We start from the raw sequence: 15437 nt of genomic DNA, 5'->3' as shown, positions 1-15437 counted from the left end.
CACAAGTAGTCCACATGAACATTTGGATGGCTTCTCCAACTTGGCTCATCTCATGTTTCTTCTGAGTAAAATCAATTCTGCTTTGCTCATAGAGTACAGCACCTTCTCTGATGAGGGCACACCATGTTGGATTATCCTGTGCCAGAGTCACACAATCAATTCCCATATCATACAATCAATTCTAAAGTTCTTAAGTTGAGAGTGCCCTTGTATTGCTTATTTCTTAACACCACTAGTGCTTGCCCTATTGTGAGCTCTCCATAAAACAGCGAGCATACATTTATGTGGGCAGCCATTATTGTGCTCTCTGTGGTAAAGTTGGAGTTCCTGGCAGTTTAATTCAAGAAAGGACTTCAGTGTCTGGTGTCTTATCCTGTCAGGTGATCTTCAGGATCTTCCTAAGACAATTCATATGGAAGCGATTCAGTTTCCCGGCATGGCACTGGTATACGCTCCAGGTTTCACAGACATCCCACAATGAGATCAGCACAATAGCTGAGCAATTTCGAAGTAAATAACAAAATAACATCCCCTAGTCTTTCATCAGGTCTATCTCCCGTTGTAATATTCATTTTCTTAATTAATTGTTAACATATCAGAATTAATTGCCACCCTTAGGAACATCCACTCTTCTAAGAGCATTTGAGAATGTCACTAACCCCTTTATTGAGAAAATGTTAGCATTACTCAGAAAATCATTAATTACTCAGAAACTGTCTCTCTCAAACCTTTTAAGCATCATATAATAAAAGTGTTAGGCAGTACAGAGCCAAGGACATAATTCACACATTTTACAGATGGAAAAACTGAAGTCTAATGAACTTAAGGTCATATGATGTAAGAAATAGAGTTGGGATTTGAACGCAGGTCTTTTGACTTTGACTTAGTGTGCGTTATATTACATTATACTGTTTCTTGTAAGTTGGAAAAAAATTAATAATTACTGACATTTATGTAGTGTTTTATATGGGCCAACCATTGTTCTAAGCACTTTAAAATATTATCCCATTTGAGCCTTACAACAAATCTAAGAGGTAGGTAGGTGCTAATATTATCCCTATTGTACAGATGAGGAAACTGAAGCAAACAGAAGTTAAATTGACTTGCCTGGAGTCACACAGCTATTAAGTAAATGTCTGAGGTTATATCTGAATTCAGGAAGATATCTGTCTTCCTGACTCCAGATTCAGTATTTATTCTTCCATTTAGCTAGTACCTAACAATTTCTTTATTTCTTTTCCTTTTTTTCCTTGCTAGAGGAAGAGAAAATTGTTTTACAGGTATATCCCAATTTATAAACACAACTTTTTTTTTTTTTTAAGTTGAACATCCTATTTCTATTTATTTATTTTTACTTTTAAAAAATTATTTTATTTAAAGAAAAAAATAAGAAAAAACAAAACAAAACAGAATAGAACATTGACAGCAGAACATCAGGGAGGATTCAAAAATATATAACAGTAAATGCCAGTTTAAGAAAGTATATGTATTAGTAGAAGAAATTATATTCATGAGTGTTCATTTTTTCTTTACTTCCTTGTAAATTGTTCTTTTGTTCTCTGCTGCACGTATTTTAAATTTTATTCCTTTTTTCCCTTTTCATCCTCCCACCTCATGCAGTATATAGTTAAGAAAGGATATATTTATATATACATATGTAGATATATACATATACATACACACAAACATATCCCAACACATACACACACATCTTTCCTTTCCCTACTGATCTTTTAATTTAATTCTGCTCCTAATTTGCCTTGCTATTATTTAACCTCCCCCCACCCATGAATTCTTTCCTTGTTTTCTTCCCTCACCCTTTGCTTCCCTGTCTTCCCATTTCCCCCCTACCCCCAATTTCTTTATAGACTTTGGAAGGTGCGCTATCCTTCATAGTATAGTATATAGTGCTGCCTATTTAATCCATTCCTGATGTGAGTAGATTTTCAGAACTACAAGCCCTCCTCCCCTTTCTAATGCTTTTGTGTCTGTTCTTGTACTCCACTTCATTTGTATGACAAAATTACAGTTTTTATCTTAACTCTGCCTCAGTCTTTCTTTTGAGCTGTTGTATTGTTGATATCAATCTTAAACATATGCTATAAATTTCCCATGGAAAAAAATAAAGACATAAACAATTTGTGTTGAGTTCCTTGAAATTGATCTTCGACATTAACTCTTATGTTTCTAATAAATTCAGGTTTGGTTGATAGAAAATCCTGAAATCTGCAAGTTTATTGAATGTCCATTTTTTTCCATTCAATATTATAGATAATTTTGCTGGATATGATGATATTTTTTGGCCATAGGCCTAGTATCAGGGGTCCTCAAACTTTTTAAATAAGGGGCTAGTTCACTGCCCCTCAGACTGTTGGAGGGCTGGACTATAGTAAAAACAAAAACTTCGTTTTGTAGGCCTTTAAATAAAGAAACTTCATAGCCCTAGGTGAGGGGGATAAACGTCCTCAGCTGCTGCATCTGGCCCATGGGCGTAGTTTGAGGACCCCTGTTTTGATTATTGGTAGATGATTCCAGGACTTGCGGTCTTTTATTGTGCCTGCTGATAAATCCTTTTGAAAGCAGAAAAGCAGGAATCTAGTGATAAAATAGAAAGAATTGGAATGGATCCTCTAGCTGGAGAAATTGTTTGTGCTTTCAAATGTATTTTCCTATTAAAAAACCAATTTTATAAATGATGATAACTCTCCCCCAAATAATCCTATTTAAACTATTATCTAGTTGCACTATAATAAAATTAATAGTTGGCTTGAATTGGGAGACTCTGCTCCAAGTAATAGGGAAAGGGAAGATAAAAGGGGAATGAAATTTACAGAACTCTTTAAGAAAGCAATGTGGACACTCAGCAACTCCCATTCACTTGAGCAGCAGAGAAACACCTTTCCCCATTAATTACATTTGAAGGCACAAACAATACTTACAGACTTTTTGGAACTTTGATTTTGGAGACTGATGATAGGGTGGTTTTTGCAAGAAGACAGGTCCCTTATTTTGATTCCCAGCACTGTCCTTATATGATTTTGGACAAGTCACCTACCTTTTATGTTTCTCAGTTTACTCATTTGCAAAATGGGAAGGTTAAATTATACCTGTAGCATCAAACTTAAATAAAAACAGGGCTATTAAACATATTTAAAGATCCCTGAGAGTCAGGGATTTAGTTTAAATTTAATTGAGTTTAAAAGTATAATGTTATCTATATTTTATTGTATTTTTTATTTCATTAAATATTTTCTAATTACATTTTAATTTGTTTCAGGCTGCATTCTGCCTCTGTATTAGATACCCCTGGAAATAAAAGATTGCAAAAAATTATGATCATAAACTTTAATCCATAGAAACAATTTCTATATCAGGAGTTTCATTTACAGATTCATTTTATACTTGAGTATATGTTTTATGTTTCATATTAGCTTTAAATTTCTGGAGCAGACTATATAATTTGTAGTACCTTGGCCATAGTAGGGATTCAATAAATATATATTTTTTAAAAATCAATTTCCCTGAAGCCTTGAGATTATTTAAGGTTAAATGTATATGTATGCTCAGGGGGATCTTGCATGTACGTTTCTGTTCACCCTGAGGACATAAATTTCTGAGCTGGGCTTGGGGAGAGAGGAAGAGCCTATCTCAGCCAGTTGCAATCTATTTCTGGGCCAAATTTGGAATAGATAAGACCCTGGGGTAATGGAGTTAAATGATGCTCCATCTAATAATAATGAAATGATATTTGCAATTGCAATTGATAATGCAAAACGGAACTTTGGGTTCCCAGAAACCTGTGACCCTGGGGCAGCTTTCCTTTTTGGCTTTCACATGAAATCACCTCAACTCTCTAATTGTTCACTGAGTCATTTTTTCCATTGTCTCTGACTCTTCATGGCCCCATTTGGGTTTGTTTGTTTGTTTTTGATTAAAAAAAAAAAACTGGAGTGATTTGCTATTTCCTCCTTTAGCTCATTTTACAGATGAAGATGTGGAGGCAAACAAAGCTAAGTGAGTTGTCTACAGTCACAAAGCCAGTAAATGACTGGTTTTTCTGATTCCAGGTCTGGCACTCTATCCACTTTACCACCTAACTGCAGGAATTAGCAAATCACAGTGGGAAACTTGCAACCCTGGAGTAGCAATAAGCTTGGAAATCTTCCAGGAAAAAGATCTAGTAGGGTCCTACCCCTCATCTACATTTATAAGTAATGTTACTTTAGAAGCATTCCTGGGGTGTGGGATATTTCCAGCTCTCTTCCTACCCACCCAGAAAAGGATCTCCTGCTGGTTTAATCAATTGACAGATATTTATTAAGCACATATAGTGTTGCAGAGCACTGTGTTAGGCAGTGGAAATTCAAAAACAAGCAATAATATGAATACTTGTTTGCCTCTTTAAACTACACTATGCCATATTTCATCCTTTATATTTTATCTTTTAAATTTTTTATTGCTCTCTTTTATTTTTATCTTGCCTGTTACCTCCTATATTTCTCCCTGCCCTAGAGAGCCCTCTCATATTATAAACCTATTTTTTTAAAAGAATAAGTGGAAAAGTCAGCAAAAGCAATAAATATATCAAATAAATCTGACATGTACAATTCACAAAATTTGTGGATCTTCCCCACCTCTGTAAAGGAATTGAGGAAGGTCTCTTCTCATCTCTCCCCTTTAAGCATGCTTGTTCATTTTAATTTTGCTACATTCATTCACAACAATTCCTCGTTTATTTACTTGTGGGGATTGGACTGGGGGAATATTGTTTTAGAAGATAGCAACCTCAGCTTTCCCATTTCAACTGCTGTGTCTTCAGTTTTTATCTATTTCCTGAAAGGCGGTAGTCACTTGAAGAACTGACAGCTTTTCAGAAATTATGAACATCTGGTGGTAGGTAAAGCCTAAGCTTCATATAGGGAAGGAAATGGAGCTGTCCACTGAGGTGCATTTTCTCTCTCATGAAGATAAAAATCCAGAGTGAGAATGATGTATGGGAGATGTGCAACTGCCCCTTGGATGCCCCAGATTTTTTAAGTTTAGCTTCAGAGACCCATGGAGATAAAGGATTTCTTTCTGCCTGTATTATAAAATACCTTTTTGTAATATGGAGTGAGAGATAAGAAAGATTTTGATGGGTTTAGTGGAATTTATCTTTGATTAGAAGTGAATTACATTTCAGACTGCTCTGATGCTTGACATTCACACGTAACACATGGTGACTCAACTCTCTCACGTTCTAGTTCTCTGTGGTAGCCAAGGATTTAAAGAAAAGAAGGGGGAAGCAACTTGCTGGGTTGGATATATCCATGCATTTGCTGCTTTTCTGAATGTTTGAAGATGATTTATTTCATGTATCTCTAATGATTTTTTTTGTGGCAGCTAGATGGCGCAGTGGATAGAAATCTGGATTTGGGAAGACTCAAATCCAGCCTCAGACCCTGGATGATCCTCCTGAGCAAGTCTCTTAACCTTGTTGGCCTCAGTTTCTTCATCTGTAAAAGTAGCTAGAGAAGTAAATGACAAATCACTCCAATATCTTTGCCAAGAAAACCCCAAATGGAGTGATGAAGAGTTTCATATGATTGAACAATAGTAACAACAAACTTTTTTTTTTTTATCGTCATTCTCCCAAACATGTATTTGAGAGAACTCAAATATCTTTTCTCTTTGCAATCTGTCTTATATTCTCTCCGAAGCTATCAATGATCTTTTCACTACATCTTAAACTCAATATGTCCAAAAGGGAGCTCATTTTTTATTCTATATCTCCTTGCTTCCCCCCATTCCTACTCCAAATTACCCATTATTGTGGAAAGCAACATCATCCTCCAAATCTATCAGGCTCAGATATAACTACTATTTTTGATTCCTCACTATTTCTTATCTTCCATAAACAACCTGCTGCGAAGGCCTGTCAATTCCACTTTTACAGCATCTCTCAAATATTTTTCTTTCTGTCCTCTGACAATATTGCCATCACCGTCATGTATGTCCTCATCATTTTTCAACTCATTTGACCATAACCCTACTTTAGATTCCCTATACCTCTTTCCTGGACAATATCCCTCTAAATGGACACTGATGGTTCCTGGGTTTTTCTCTACTCTTAACCCATCCTGTGGCCTTACCTGTTGCTTTCCACTGAGAATGACTTCTTTTACTCTTTTATACTCTATGTAAATTCTATATGTCTTTATATTTACATATTATCTCTTCCATTAGTGTCTAGGCTCTCTGACTGCAAGGACTAAATAATTGTTTTTGCCTTTATTTATATCCCTAGTGTTTAGTACAATGCCTGACCCATAGAAAGCACTTCTTCCATGATTGCTAGCTGATTGACTGACTTTTCTCTGTTATAGATCCGTTGGCATATTGATCTCCAGCCCTGGGCAAGTCCAACTCAGTCCCTGAATGAAGAAGCTATGAGGTTCCTGAAATATATCAGCACTACTCAGGTTGGATTTTAAATTTTTATGCATATCTAAGCTAGTATAAATAAATATGAAAGATATGGTTGTCATTTCTCCTCATGGAGGATTTCTGGGGAAAGGAGGGAAGATGATGAAAGGTGGATGATCTCAGTGATATCTAAGAACTGAAAGCAACATTTGGTAGAGATTTGGATTTGATTTCTAGGGCTGGGCTACTTACATATAGGATGTCTAGAACAAGTAGATAACAATATTTCTATTTAGTAAAAACTAACATTTATATAATCTTACTATATACCAAGCATTGAACTAAGCATTTTACAATGACTTCATTTGACTTTTACAACTACCCTGCAAAGTAGTATTATTATCATCCCCATTTTACAAACAAGTGAAACTAAGGTAACTAGATGAACACAGCTAGAAGTGTCTGAGATCACATTTGAACTCAGTCTGATTTCAGGCCTGATGCTCCATCCAGTGTGTCACCTTCTGGGTTTGAAGTCAAAGGGATTGATGATCAGTTCCAGGTTATCACTAATCTGTGTGAATTGGGCAAGTAACTTCATCTCTTGGAGTCTGTTGTCTCATTTGTTAATTAAGCAAGTTACATTAGTTACCCTTGAGGTCTCTTCCAGTTCTAAATCTATGATTCTTCAAGAAATTATATTTTTAGCATTTAATGAGAAACTTTGAAAAGTTGCATTGAAAATCGTTTGATAGAGATATGATTGTATGAATAACCAGTAAAGGGACAAAGAAGAAAGACTTTATAGACTTAAGCCCCTGCTACATTTGGAGAGATCTATCTGCTCTTACATCTCTGCCACAGCCTTTCTTGGCAGAATTAAATGTGTTAGCTGGGTGCTATGGTTATAAGAATGAATGGAAAGCGAAGGTATATACTCGGCCAAGCTTTCACATTCTAAATCATTAGAGAGGATACGCCTTTATGCAGTAATTTAACAAACTCTGGCAGTTTTTGCACAACTCTTCTGATAGGGTCGCTGACCTGATGGGGGAGGAAGGAGTATCATTTATAGACAGTAGATGATTCTTGACAGGTCAGTCAGAAGGTTCCATTTTCAGAGCTGCTTGACTCTAAGAGACATAGGTGAAATAAGAGCCCAAGAGAAACTTAAACACTGAACAAAGAGCTTTGGCTGAGTTAGAAACTGACAAGTTAACTACCAGTAATTTAGGAATTTAGGATTATCACACAAACATAACTATATTTCTATCTTTGATGTGTGCACAAGACTTAACTTGTGCATATTATAATGGAGAGAACACAACTTTTAAAAGCAGAATACCAGGATTTAAATCTCATTAAATCTCATGATGATTGCTACTTGTGTGACTTTAGGCAAATCCCCTCATTTTTCTGGATTTCAGTTTCCTTATCTATAACATAGCGGGTAGCCCTTTTCTCTCTTCTAGGTATACTTTTATACTTGATAATCTCAATTGCTTTACAAGATTCAGTTAGTGGGAATCTAGCTACAATATTCTTTGGAATTTTCATTGTGGGGTCTCTTTTAGAGGGTGATTGGTGGATTCTTTCAATGTCTATTTTACTTTCTCTCTAGTATAATAGGGCAGTAGTTGTGTTGGAGGTCTCACAGCTAGTCTGCTGATCCACTGGCCTACTGAATCGGGGCAGAGTAGCCAATGTTGCTTTATTTTGGCAAAGAACTTTGGCAAAGATTCCCTCTCTGCCCTGGGCCTCTCTGTGCTACACTTGTTCCGGGCCCTGTTTCCTCCTGCCCAATTGAGACAGACTTTTCCTGAAGTCCTTTCAAGATACCTTATGCTAGAAATTTGTTACACTTCAAATATTTGTGGGTTCTGAGACTCCAAAATAAGTTCAGAGGCTTGATCTGTATTTATTCTGAGGGAAGACAGGAAGAGCTCAGGCAAAGTCCTGTCTATTCTTCACCATCTTGCCTCTGCCCCTCAAGGGGTTCAGTTATTATCTCTATGTACACCATTTTCAAATCTTCATATATACCCCTAGTTCTTTTTTCTGAGCTCCAGTCACCCATCACCAATTGCCCATTGATCATTTGAAACTGGATATCTCATGGTATCTCAAATGCAGTTTAGTCAGAAGTCATTCATTCACTTCCCTCTCCAAGTTCGCATAGTTCTCAAATTTCCCTAATACAGTTAATAGTACCACCATCTTTATATTAATCTAGACTCATACTTCCTCAGTGTTATTCTCCAATTCTTCATCATTCCACATATCCAATTAATTGCCAGATCTCATTGTTGATTTCTCTGCAACCATGGTATAGAATAGAAATTTTTAGTAATTTCAAATGAAAAGGGGCCCCCTAAATTGTATGCAAGGATATCAAGAAGTCTCATATTGACTTAGAAAATCATAACTTGATATAATTTATGTGTTATTGAATATTTACTTATTTTGTTAATTATTTCCCAATTATATTTTAATCTGATTTAAGTCACCCTCAGGAAGGCTATGGGCCATATATTGCCTGCTGGTACTGTGTCTGGAACCTTTGTTCTACAACATCTGTACTGTACATCCCATTCTCTTCACTCATATAACCATCACCGTAATTCAGGGCCCTATCATCTCTCTCCCTAGATTACTGCAATAGTTTTTTTAAATTAATCTCTTTGCCACAAATTCTCCCTGTTCCAAGCCATTTTCCATGGTCTCCAAATTTATTTTCCTAAAGTGCTTGTATGATGATGAATAAACTCAAATAAACTCCTGTGACTGTCTCTAAGCTCCAGGAGTAAATATAAACTCCTTTGATATTCAAATCTCCCTTCCACACACTGTCTACAAATCCAGCTATTCTGGCTTACTTGCTGCTCCTCATGCACACTACCTTATCTCTCCTGTCCCTGTCTTAGCACTGGCTGTTTAGAGCCTGAAATACTGTCCCTCATAACTTCTGTATTTTATAATCCTTTGATTCCTTCAAAATTGAGCTCAAAAATCCCTCTCTATAAAAGGCCTTTCTTGGTCCCTGGAGCTTTCTCCTTGTACTTACTCCTCTTAAGTTACCTTTTATCATATTTACTTCATATATTGTTGTTCTTATTGAATCATTTCAGTCATTTCTGACTCCAGTGACCTAATTTGAGGTTCTCTTGGCAAAGATAATGGAGTAATACACCATTCCTTCTTCAACTTGTTTTCCTGATGAGGAAACTGAGGTGAACAGGGTTAAGTGACTCATCTACAGCTAACTGTCTGAGGCTGTATTTGAACTTGGGAAGATGAATCTTTCTGATTCTAAGCCCAGTTCACTAGCCATTGTATCACCTAGCTGTCCTTTGCCTCATATGTATTTACATTTTTTAGTCTCCCAATAGAATATAAACTTCCTGAGGTTAGGGACTCCTTTTTTATTTTTATCTTGCTTTTCTTTTTATTCCCATTGCTTAAAAACAATGCTTGGCACATAATTGGCTCAACAAATGTTCATTGAATGATTGTTGGGTTGAAAAATTTGGGATAGTTGGACTCTGAGGATCTTTCTAGTACTGTGGTTCAATTTACTCCTTCTGAAGCAGTCTCCACTTCTACAGTCCCAGTTTTAGTGAAGCAAAGAAGTCCATTTACCATTCAGGAGAGGAAATCTAGAATTCTACAAGAGAGTTGTTAATCCCAGTCTGTAGGGCTCCATGAGTTCACCAAACTTCTTGAATATAAGGAAACAGATTAAAATGTAATTGGGAAATATTTTTAAGAATAAATAAAGATACAATAGATACAAATAGTCTAGAGGACCAGCTTAATGAAAGGGGTTTCCTCTTCTCATATAGCATAATCAGAAAATCATCATAACTTTAATCTTTTTTTTTTATTCAGAGAGGAAGTAAAAACTTCCTGAATTAGGCATTTAATTATGAGTAATAGGATGATAAATTAATCCCTCTACAGAATTTCAATTTAGCTTTAGCAACAAGTTGTTGGATACTTGGACTTGAAAGTTATTTCTGTATTTTAATTAGAATTGTTTAATCTCTCCATGGTGCTGTCATTTTATCTCTTGATTTTACATGAAGGATGAGGAAGCTTAAATTCTTAACTTCAGCTTAGTGAAGCCTTTGAAACACCCTAGGGGAAGATGGAAGCTGTTATGAATTGGATCTGGGAACCATAGGCTCTGCTACAAAAATAAAATAAAATAAGCCCGCCAAGTATATGTCTTCATGTACCTCAAAAAAACCACATAAGAAATCTCTTGGAAGCATGAAATGATCCTTTCAAGCTCCTGTCAGGTCTGTCTTATGGTTGATGTCCTAAGAGAGAAAAACATTTTAAAAATAAACAGCCCAAGGAATAAATCATAGACTCATAGAACTATACAATTGGAACAAACCTTACATTTTATTTTGTCCAGTCTCCTCATTTTGTTGATGAAGGAACTAAAACTAGAGGAGCTAAGTGATTTGCATGAGGTCCCACAGAAAATTTAGTAGCAGAATCCAGCTCTTCTGATTTCAAATCCAATGTAAACTTTAAATTATTATTATAGTTTTTTATTGACAGAACATATGCATGGGTAATTTTTCAACATTGACCCTTGCAAACACTTCTGTTCCAACTTTTCTCTTCCTTCCCTCCATTCTCTCCCCTACATGGCAGGCAGTCTCATACATGTTAAAAATGTTAAAGTATATGTTAAATACAATATATGTGTACATATTTATACAGTTCTCTTGTTGCACAAGAAAAATCAGATTTAGAAAGGTAAAAATAACCTGGGAAGAAAAACAAAAATGTAAGCAAAGAACAACAGAAAGAGTGCAAATGCTATATTGTGGTCCACACTCATTTCCCAGTGTTCTTTCGCTGGGTGTAGCTGGCTCTGTTCGTCACTGATCAATTGGAATTGAATTGGATCCTCTCATTGCTGAAGATAGCCTCTTCCATCAGAATTGATCCTCATATAGTATTGTTGTTGAAGTATATAATGATCTCCTGGTCCTGCTCATTTCATTCAGCATCAGTTCATGTAAGTCTCTCCAGGTCTCACTGTATTCATCCTGCTGGTCATTTCTTACCAAACAATAATGTTCCATAACATTCATATACCACAATTTATTCAGCTGTTCTCCAATGATGGGCATCCATTCATTTTCCAGTTTCTAACCACTATGAAAAGGGGCTGCCACAAACATTTTTGCACAGTAATAACACTTCTGGATCAAAGGGTATGCACAGTTTGATAACTTTTTGAGCATAATTCCAAATTGCTCTCCAGAATGGTTAGATCCATTCACAATTTCACCAACAATGTATCAGTGTCCCAGTTTTCCCATATCCCCTCCAACATTTCGCATTATTTTTCCCTGTTATTCTAGCCAATCTGACAGGTATGTAGTGGTATCTCAGAGTTGTCTTAATTTGCATTTCTTTGATCAATAATGATTTGGAGCATCTTTTCATAGGGCTAGAAATAGTTTCAATTTCATTATCTGAAAATTGTCTGTTCATATCCTTTGATCACTTATCAACTGGAGAATGGCTTGATTTCTTATAAATTAGAGTCAATTCTCTATATATTTTGGAAATGAGGGCTTTATCAGAACCTTTAACTGTAAAAATGTTTTCCCAGCTTATTGCTTCCCTTCTAATTTTGTCTGCATTAGTTTTGTTTGTACAAAAGCTTTTAAACTTGATATAATCAAAATTTTCTATTTTGTGATCAATAATGATCTCTAGTTCTTCTTTGGTCACAAATTCCTTTTTCCTCCACAAATCTGAGAGGTTCTTCTTTGTTCTTCTAATTTATTTATAATCTCTCCAATACAATTTTAGAGAAACCTTTGTTAAATTAAAAAAAATACTTCTTAAGAACTATAACTTTTAAAATCAATTGTTGAGTCATTTAGACATGTCTGACTCTTTACAATTCCATTTGGGGTTTTCTTGGCAAAAATACTGGAGTGGTTTGCTATTTTCTTCTCTAGCTGATGTTATAGATGATGAAACTGAAGCAAATGGGGTTGCCCAGGCTCACACAACCAGTCTGAGGAAAATTTTGCTAAGTATTTATGATTTTAAGCCCAGTGCTCTATCCACTTTGCCACCTTGATGCCTTTTAAATCAATAATTTTTTACTAATTGTTGAATATATGCATTATAGATTGTCCATCAGTTGGGGAATGTCTGAATAAGTTATGGTATATCAATATAATGGAGCATTGTTGTTCTATAAAAATGAGGAGCAGGCTGAATAAGTTTTGGTATATGAATACAATAGAATATTATTATTTTATAAGAAATGATGAGTAGGCTGGTTTCAGAAAAGCCTGAAAATACTTAAATGAATTGATGCTAAGTGAAACAAACAGAACCAAGAGAACATCATACACAGTAAAAACAAGATTGTGATGATCAACTATGATGGACTTGCTCTTTTCAATAACAAGGTGATTCAAGGCAATTCCAACAGACTTGTGATGGAAAGTTCCATTCATAAGCAGAGAGAGAACTATGGATACTGAATGTAGATCAAAGCATAATATTTTCACCTTTTTTTTGTCATTGCTTGCTTATTTTTTCATTTCTCATGTTTTTTCCCTTTTAATCTGATTTTTCTTGTATAACATGATGAATATGGAAATATATTTACATGGATTTCTGATACCCACTATAATCTAGAGTCAGTCCAAATTGTTCACTTATTAAGAATAACCTATATTGTCTATACCTTATTATAAGAAACAGTTTGGCTTAATGGATGGAGTTGCTCTAATCCTGCCTTAGAAAAGGACCCATCGTAAATCATATAACCAACTTCATTGTCTCAGTTTCCCTATCTGAAAAATGAAGGTCGTAACAGCATTTATCTCACAGGGCTACTGTGAGGTGTTGTAAATCAACTATTTTTACTTGTTAATTAACTGTGTCAGCCAGAAAGCTTTTGAAATCATCTCCTGAATGGTCTCTACAAATATTTTATTCCTGGGGGACCCAACAGAAGCAAAAGTAAACAGTTGGTTCACATGGTAATAGATGGTGCTGGAATTAAATTTCCAAAGAGTTGTTCTTTAGTGTCCCGTCTATAATGAAACTAGGTTGGAACCCCGAGAGTTGACAAGGCTTTTGCAAACAGCAGTGATTTACAAGGGCATATTGTTATTCCTTCTTTAACTTTTAGGTACCAGTACAAGAGAAATTAATAAGGGAGACTGTGACAGATAATTCAAACTCCCTGAGATTCAGGTCAATTCAATTAAACAAATAATTATTAAAAACTTAATACATACTAGGTACCAGGCTAGGCCCTAAAGATACACTGCTAACTTTCAACTGGAGGATATAACACTATGGATAAATAAATACAAATACAAAAACATTTGATTAAAGAACAATTAGGAACATGAGAAAAGGCTCTGAGTTTTGCAGGAGTATTAGGACTACGAGAGGAAGAGATAAGGAAAAGAGTATATTCCAGACCTGTGAGATGGTTTATAGGAAACCACGAATGCAAGAGATAGATCAGGGAAGAGTAGGGTCATGAAGGACATTTTCTATTTCACAATAAAGTAGGCAGTAGGGTCCTTTGCTGTGAGGGAAAGAAGATTAGAAATAATCAGTAATGGAGAATATGATAGGTTCAGTTAGGGAAGGATAAAGCATTGCGATAGAGCAATGAGTATCCAATTGACATATGTAGTGGCTGTTGACTCATTTAAGTCAAGTCTAACTCTTGTTTTCTTGGCAAAGATGCTAAAGTGATTTTCCTTCTCCAGCTCATTTTACAGATGAGGAAACTGAGGCAAACTGGGTTAAGTGACTTGCACAGGATCACACAACTAGTATATGAGACTGAATTTGAATTCGGGAAAATGAGTTTTTCTGACTCCAAGCCCAATGCTCCATCTTCTTAGCCACCTAACTGCCCCATTCCCTACCCCCCCAACTGAGAATATATAAGAAAAATTTATGGTGGATCCACATTCTATGGTTCTGAAATTCTAGAATATTTTTGTTAACTAGTGCTTTCCATCCCACTTACATGATAGATGGCAAAGCTTTTTATTTTATTTTATTTTTTTAACCATGCACACCTCATTTAGAACCTATTTTAACAATAACAGCATGCAAGCCTGCTGAAACACACAATTCCCTGTCACTTAAAATTATCTCAGTTAGCTCTGGAGAATCCTAATGGGCAACACAATAATAAATTCTCTAATGCTGCTGAAATGAATCCACCCACATCATTTTATGGTGATGCTTTTCTTAACTATTTTTGTTATAAAGAGGGGCAAGAGGATTTTTCCTATACATTAAGGTCTTAGGCTTCATATTTTTGGCCCTTATTTTAATGAAACACTACCAGGCCCATCTAAGTTTTTAGATAAGTCCTTGCTTGCTAATCCAACATAATGTGGCACCCATATTAACGAAAGCTGCATTTTCTTCAAGTAGGAACGACAGTTCTATATTCTTTTAGGCCCTGAGAAATATTAGACATTGAAGGCTGGTAAACATGAAGCCATGAGGCATGATAAGGACTGTGCCATTCTCAGATAAACCTTCATGTTCAACCTCTGATGGCAGCTCCCCAAGCCATATGCCTTCAGGAAATATGCTTTGGGGAGTGTTTGGCTGTGATAACACAGAGATTTCAAGCAGCAGAAATCATTTTAAAAGGGAAAAAATGAAATAAAAAGTTGTTGAAAACTTTGTGGTCTTATCCTTTAGAAGTTAACTAAGAATAATAACCAAAATTATATTGAGGCTCTGATATACTCTGCTGTAAAAAAATCCAATATATAAAAAGACAAGTTTATTAAAGTATAAATTAAACGGTGATAATTTACTTTATGAAAGATAATCTTATTTTTTAATAGCAACTCTTTTAAAATATTTATTTAATAGGATTTTTTTCAATTACATGTAAAGATAGCATTCAATATTTATTTTTTGTAAGATTTTGCATTCCAAATTTTCTTTTCTCCCTCTATCCTTTACTTCCTCCTTCTCCCCAAGAT

General features: G+C 35.4%; 1 protein-coding gene across 2 annotated transcripts in view; it reads left to right on the top strand.

Annotated features, from left to right (window-relative positions):
- The window catches only part of METTL24 (methyltransferase like 24), a 181588-nt gene that overhangs the window by 46544 nt on the left and 119607 nt on the right, over positions 1 to 15437 (top strand). For both annotated transcript variants that reach the window (XM_051997536.1, XM_051997537.1), the window contains exon 2: positions 6366 to 6461. In XM_051997536.1, coding sequence (XP_051853496.1) covers positions 6366 to 6461 — 96 coding nt within the window. The remainder of the gene's footprint in view (positions 1 to 6365; positions 6462 to 15437) is intronic.

The sequence above is a fragment of the Antechinus flavipes genome, chromosome 4 (assembly GCF_016432865.1).
Source record: "Antechinus flavipes isolate AdamAnt ecotype Samford, QLD, Australia chromosome 4, AdamAnt_v2, whole genome shotgun sequence".
Taxonomy (NCBI): domain Eukaryota; kingdom Metazoa; phylum Chordata; class Mammalia; order Dasyuromorphia; family Dasyuridae; genus Antechinus; species Antechinus flavipes.
Note: the sequence above shows the minus strand (reverse complement) of the source record. Positions and strands in the feature narration are given on the sequence as shown.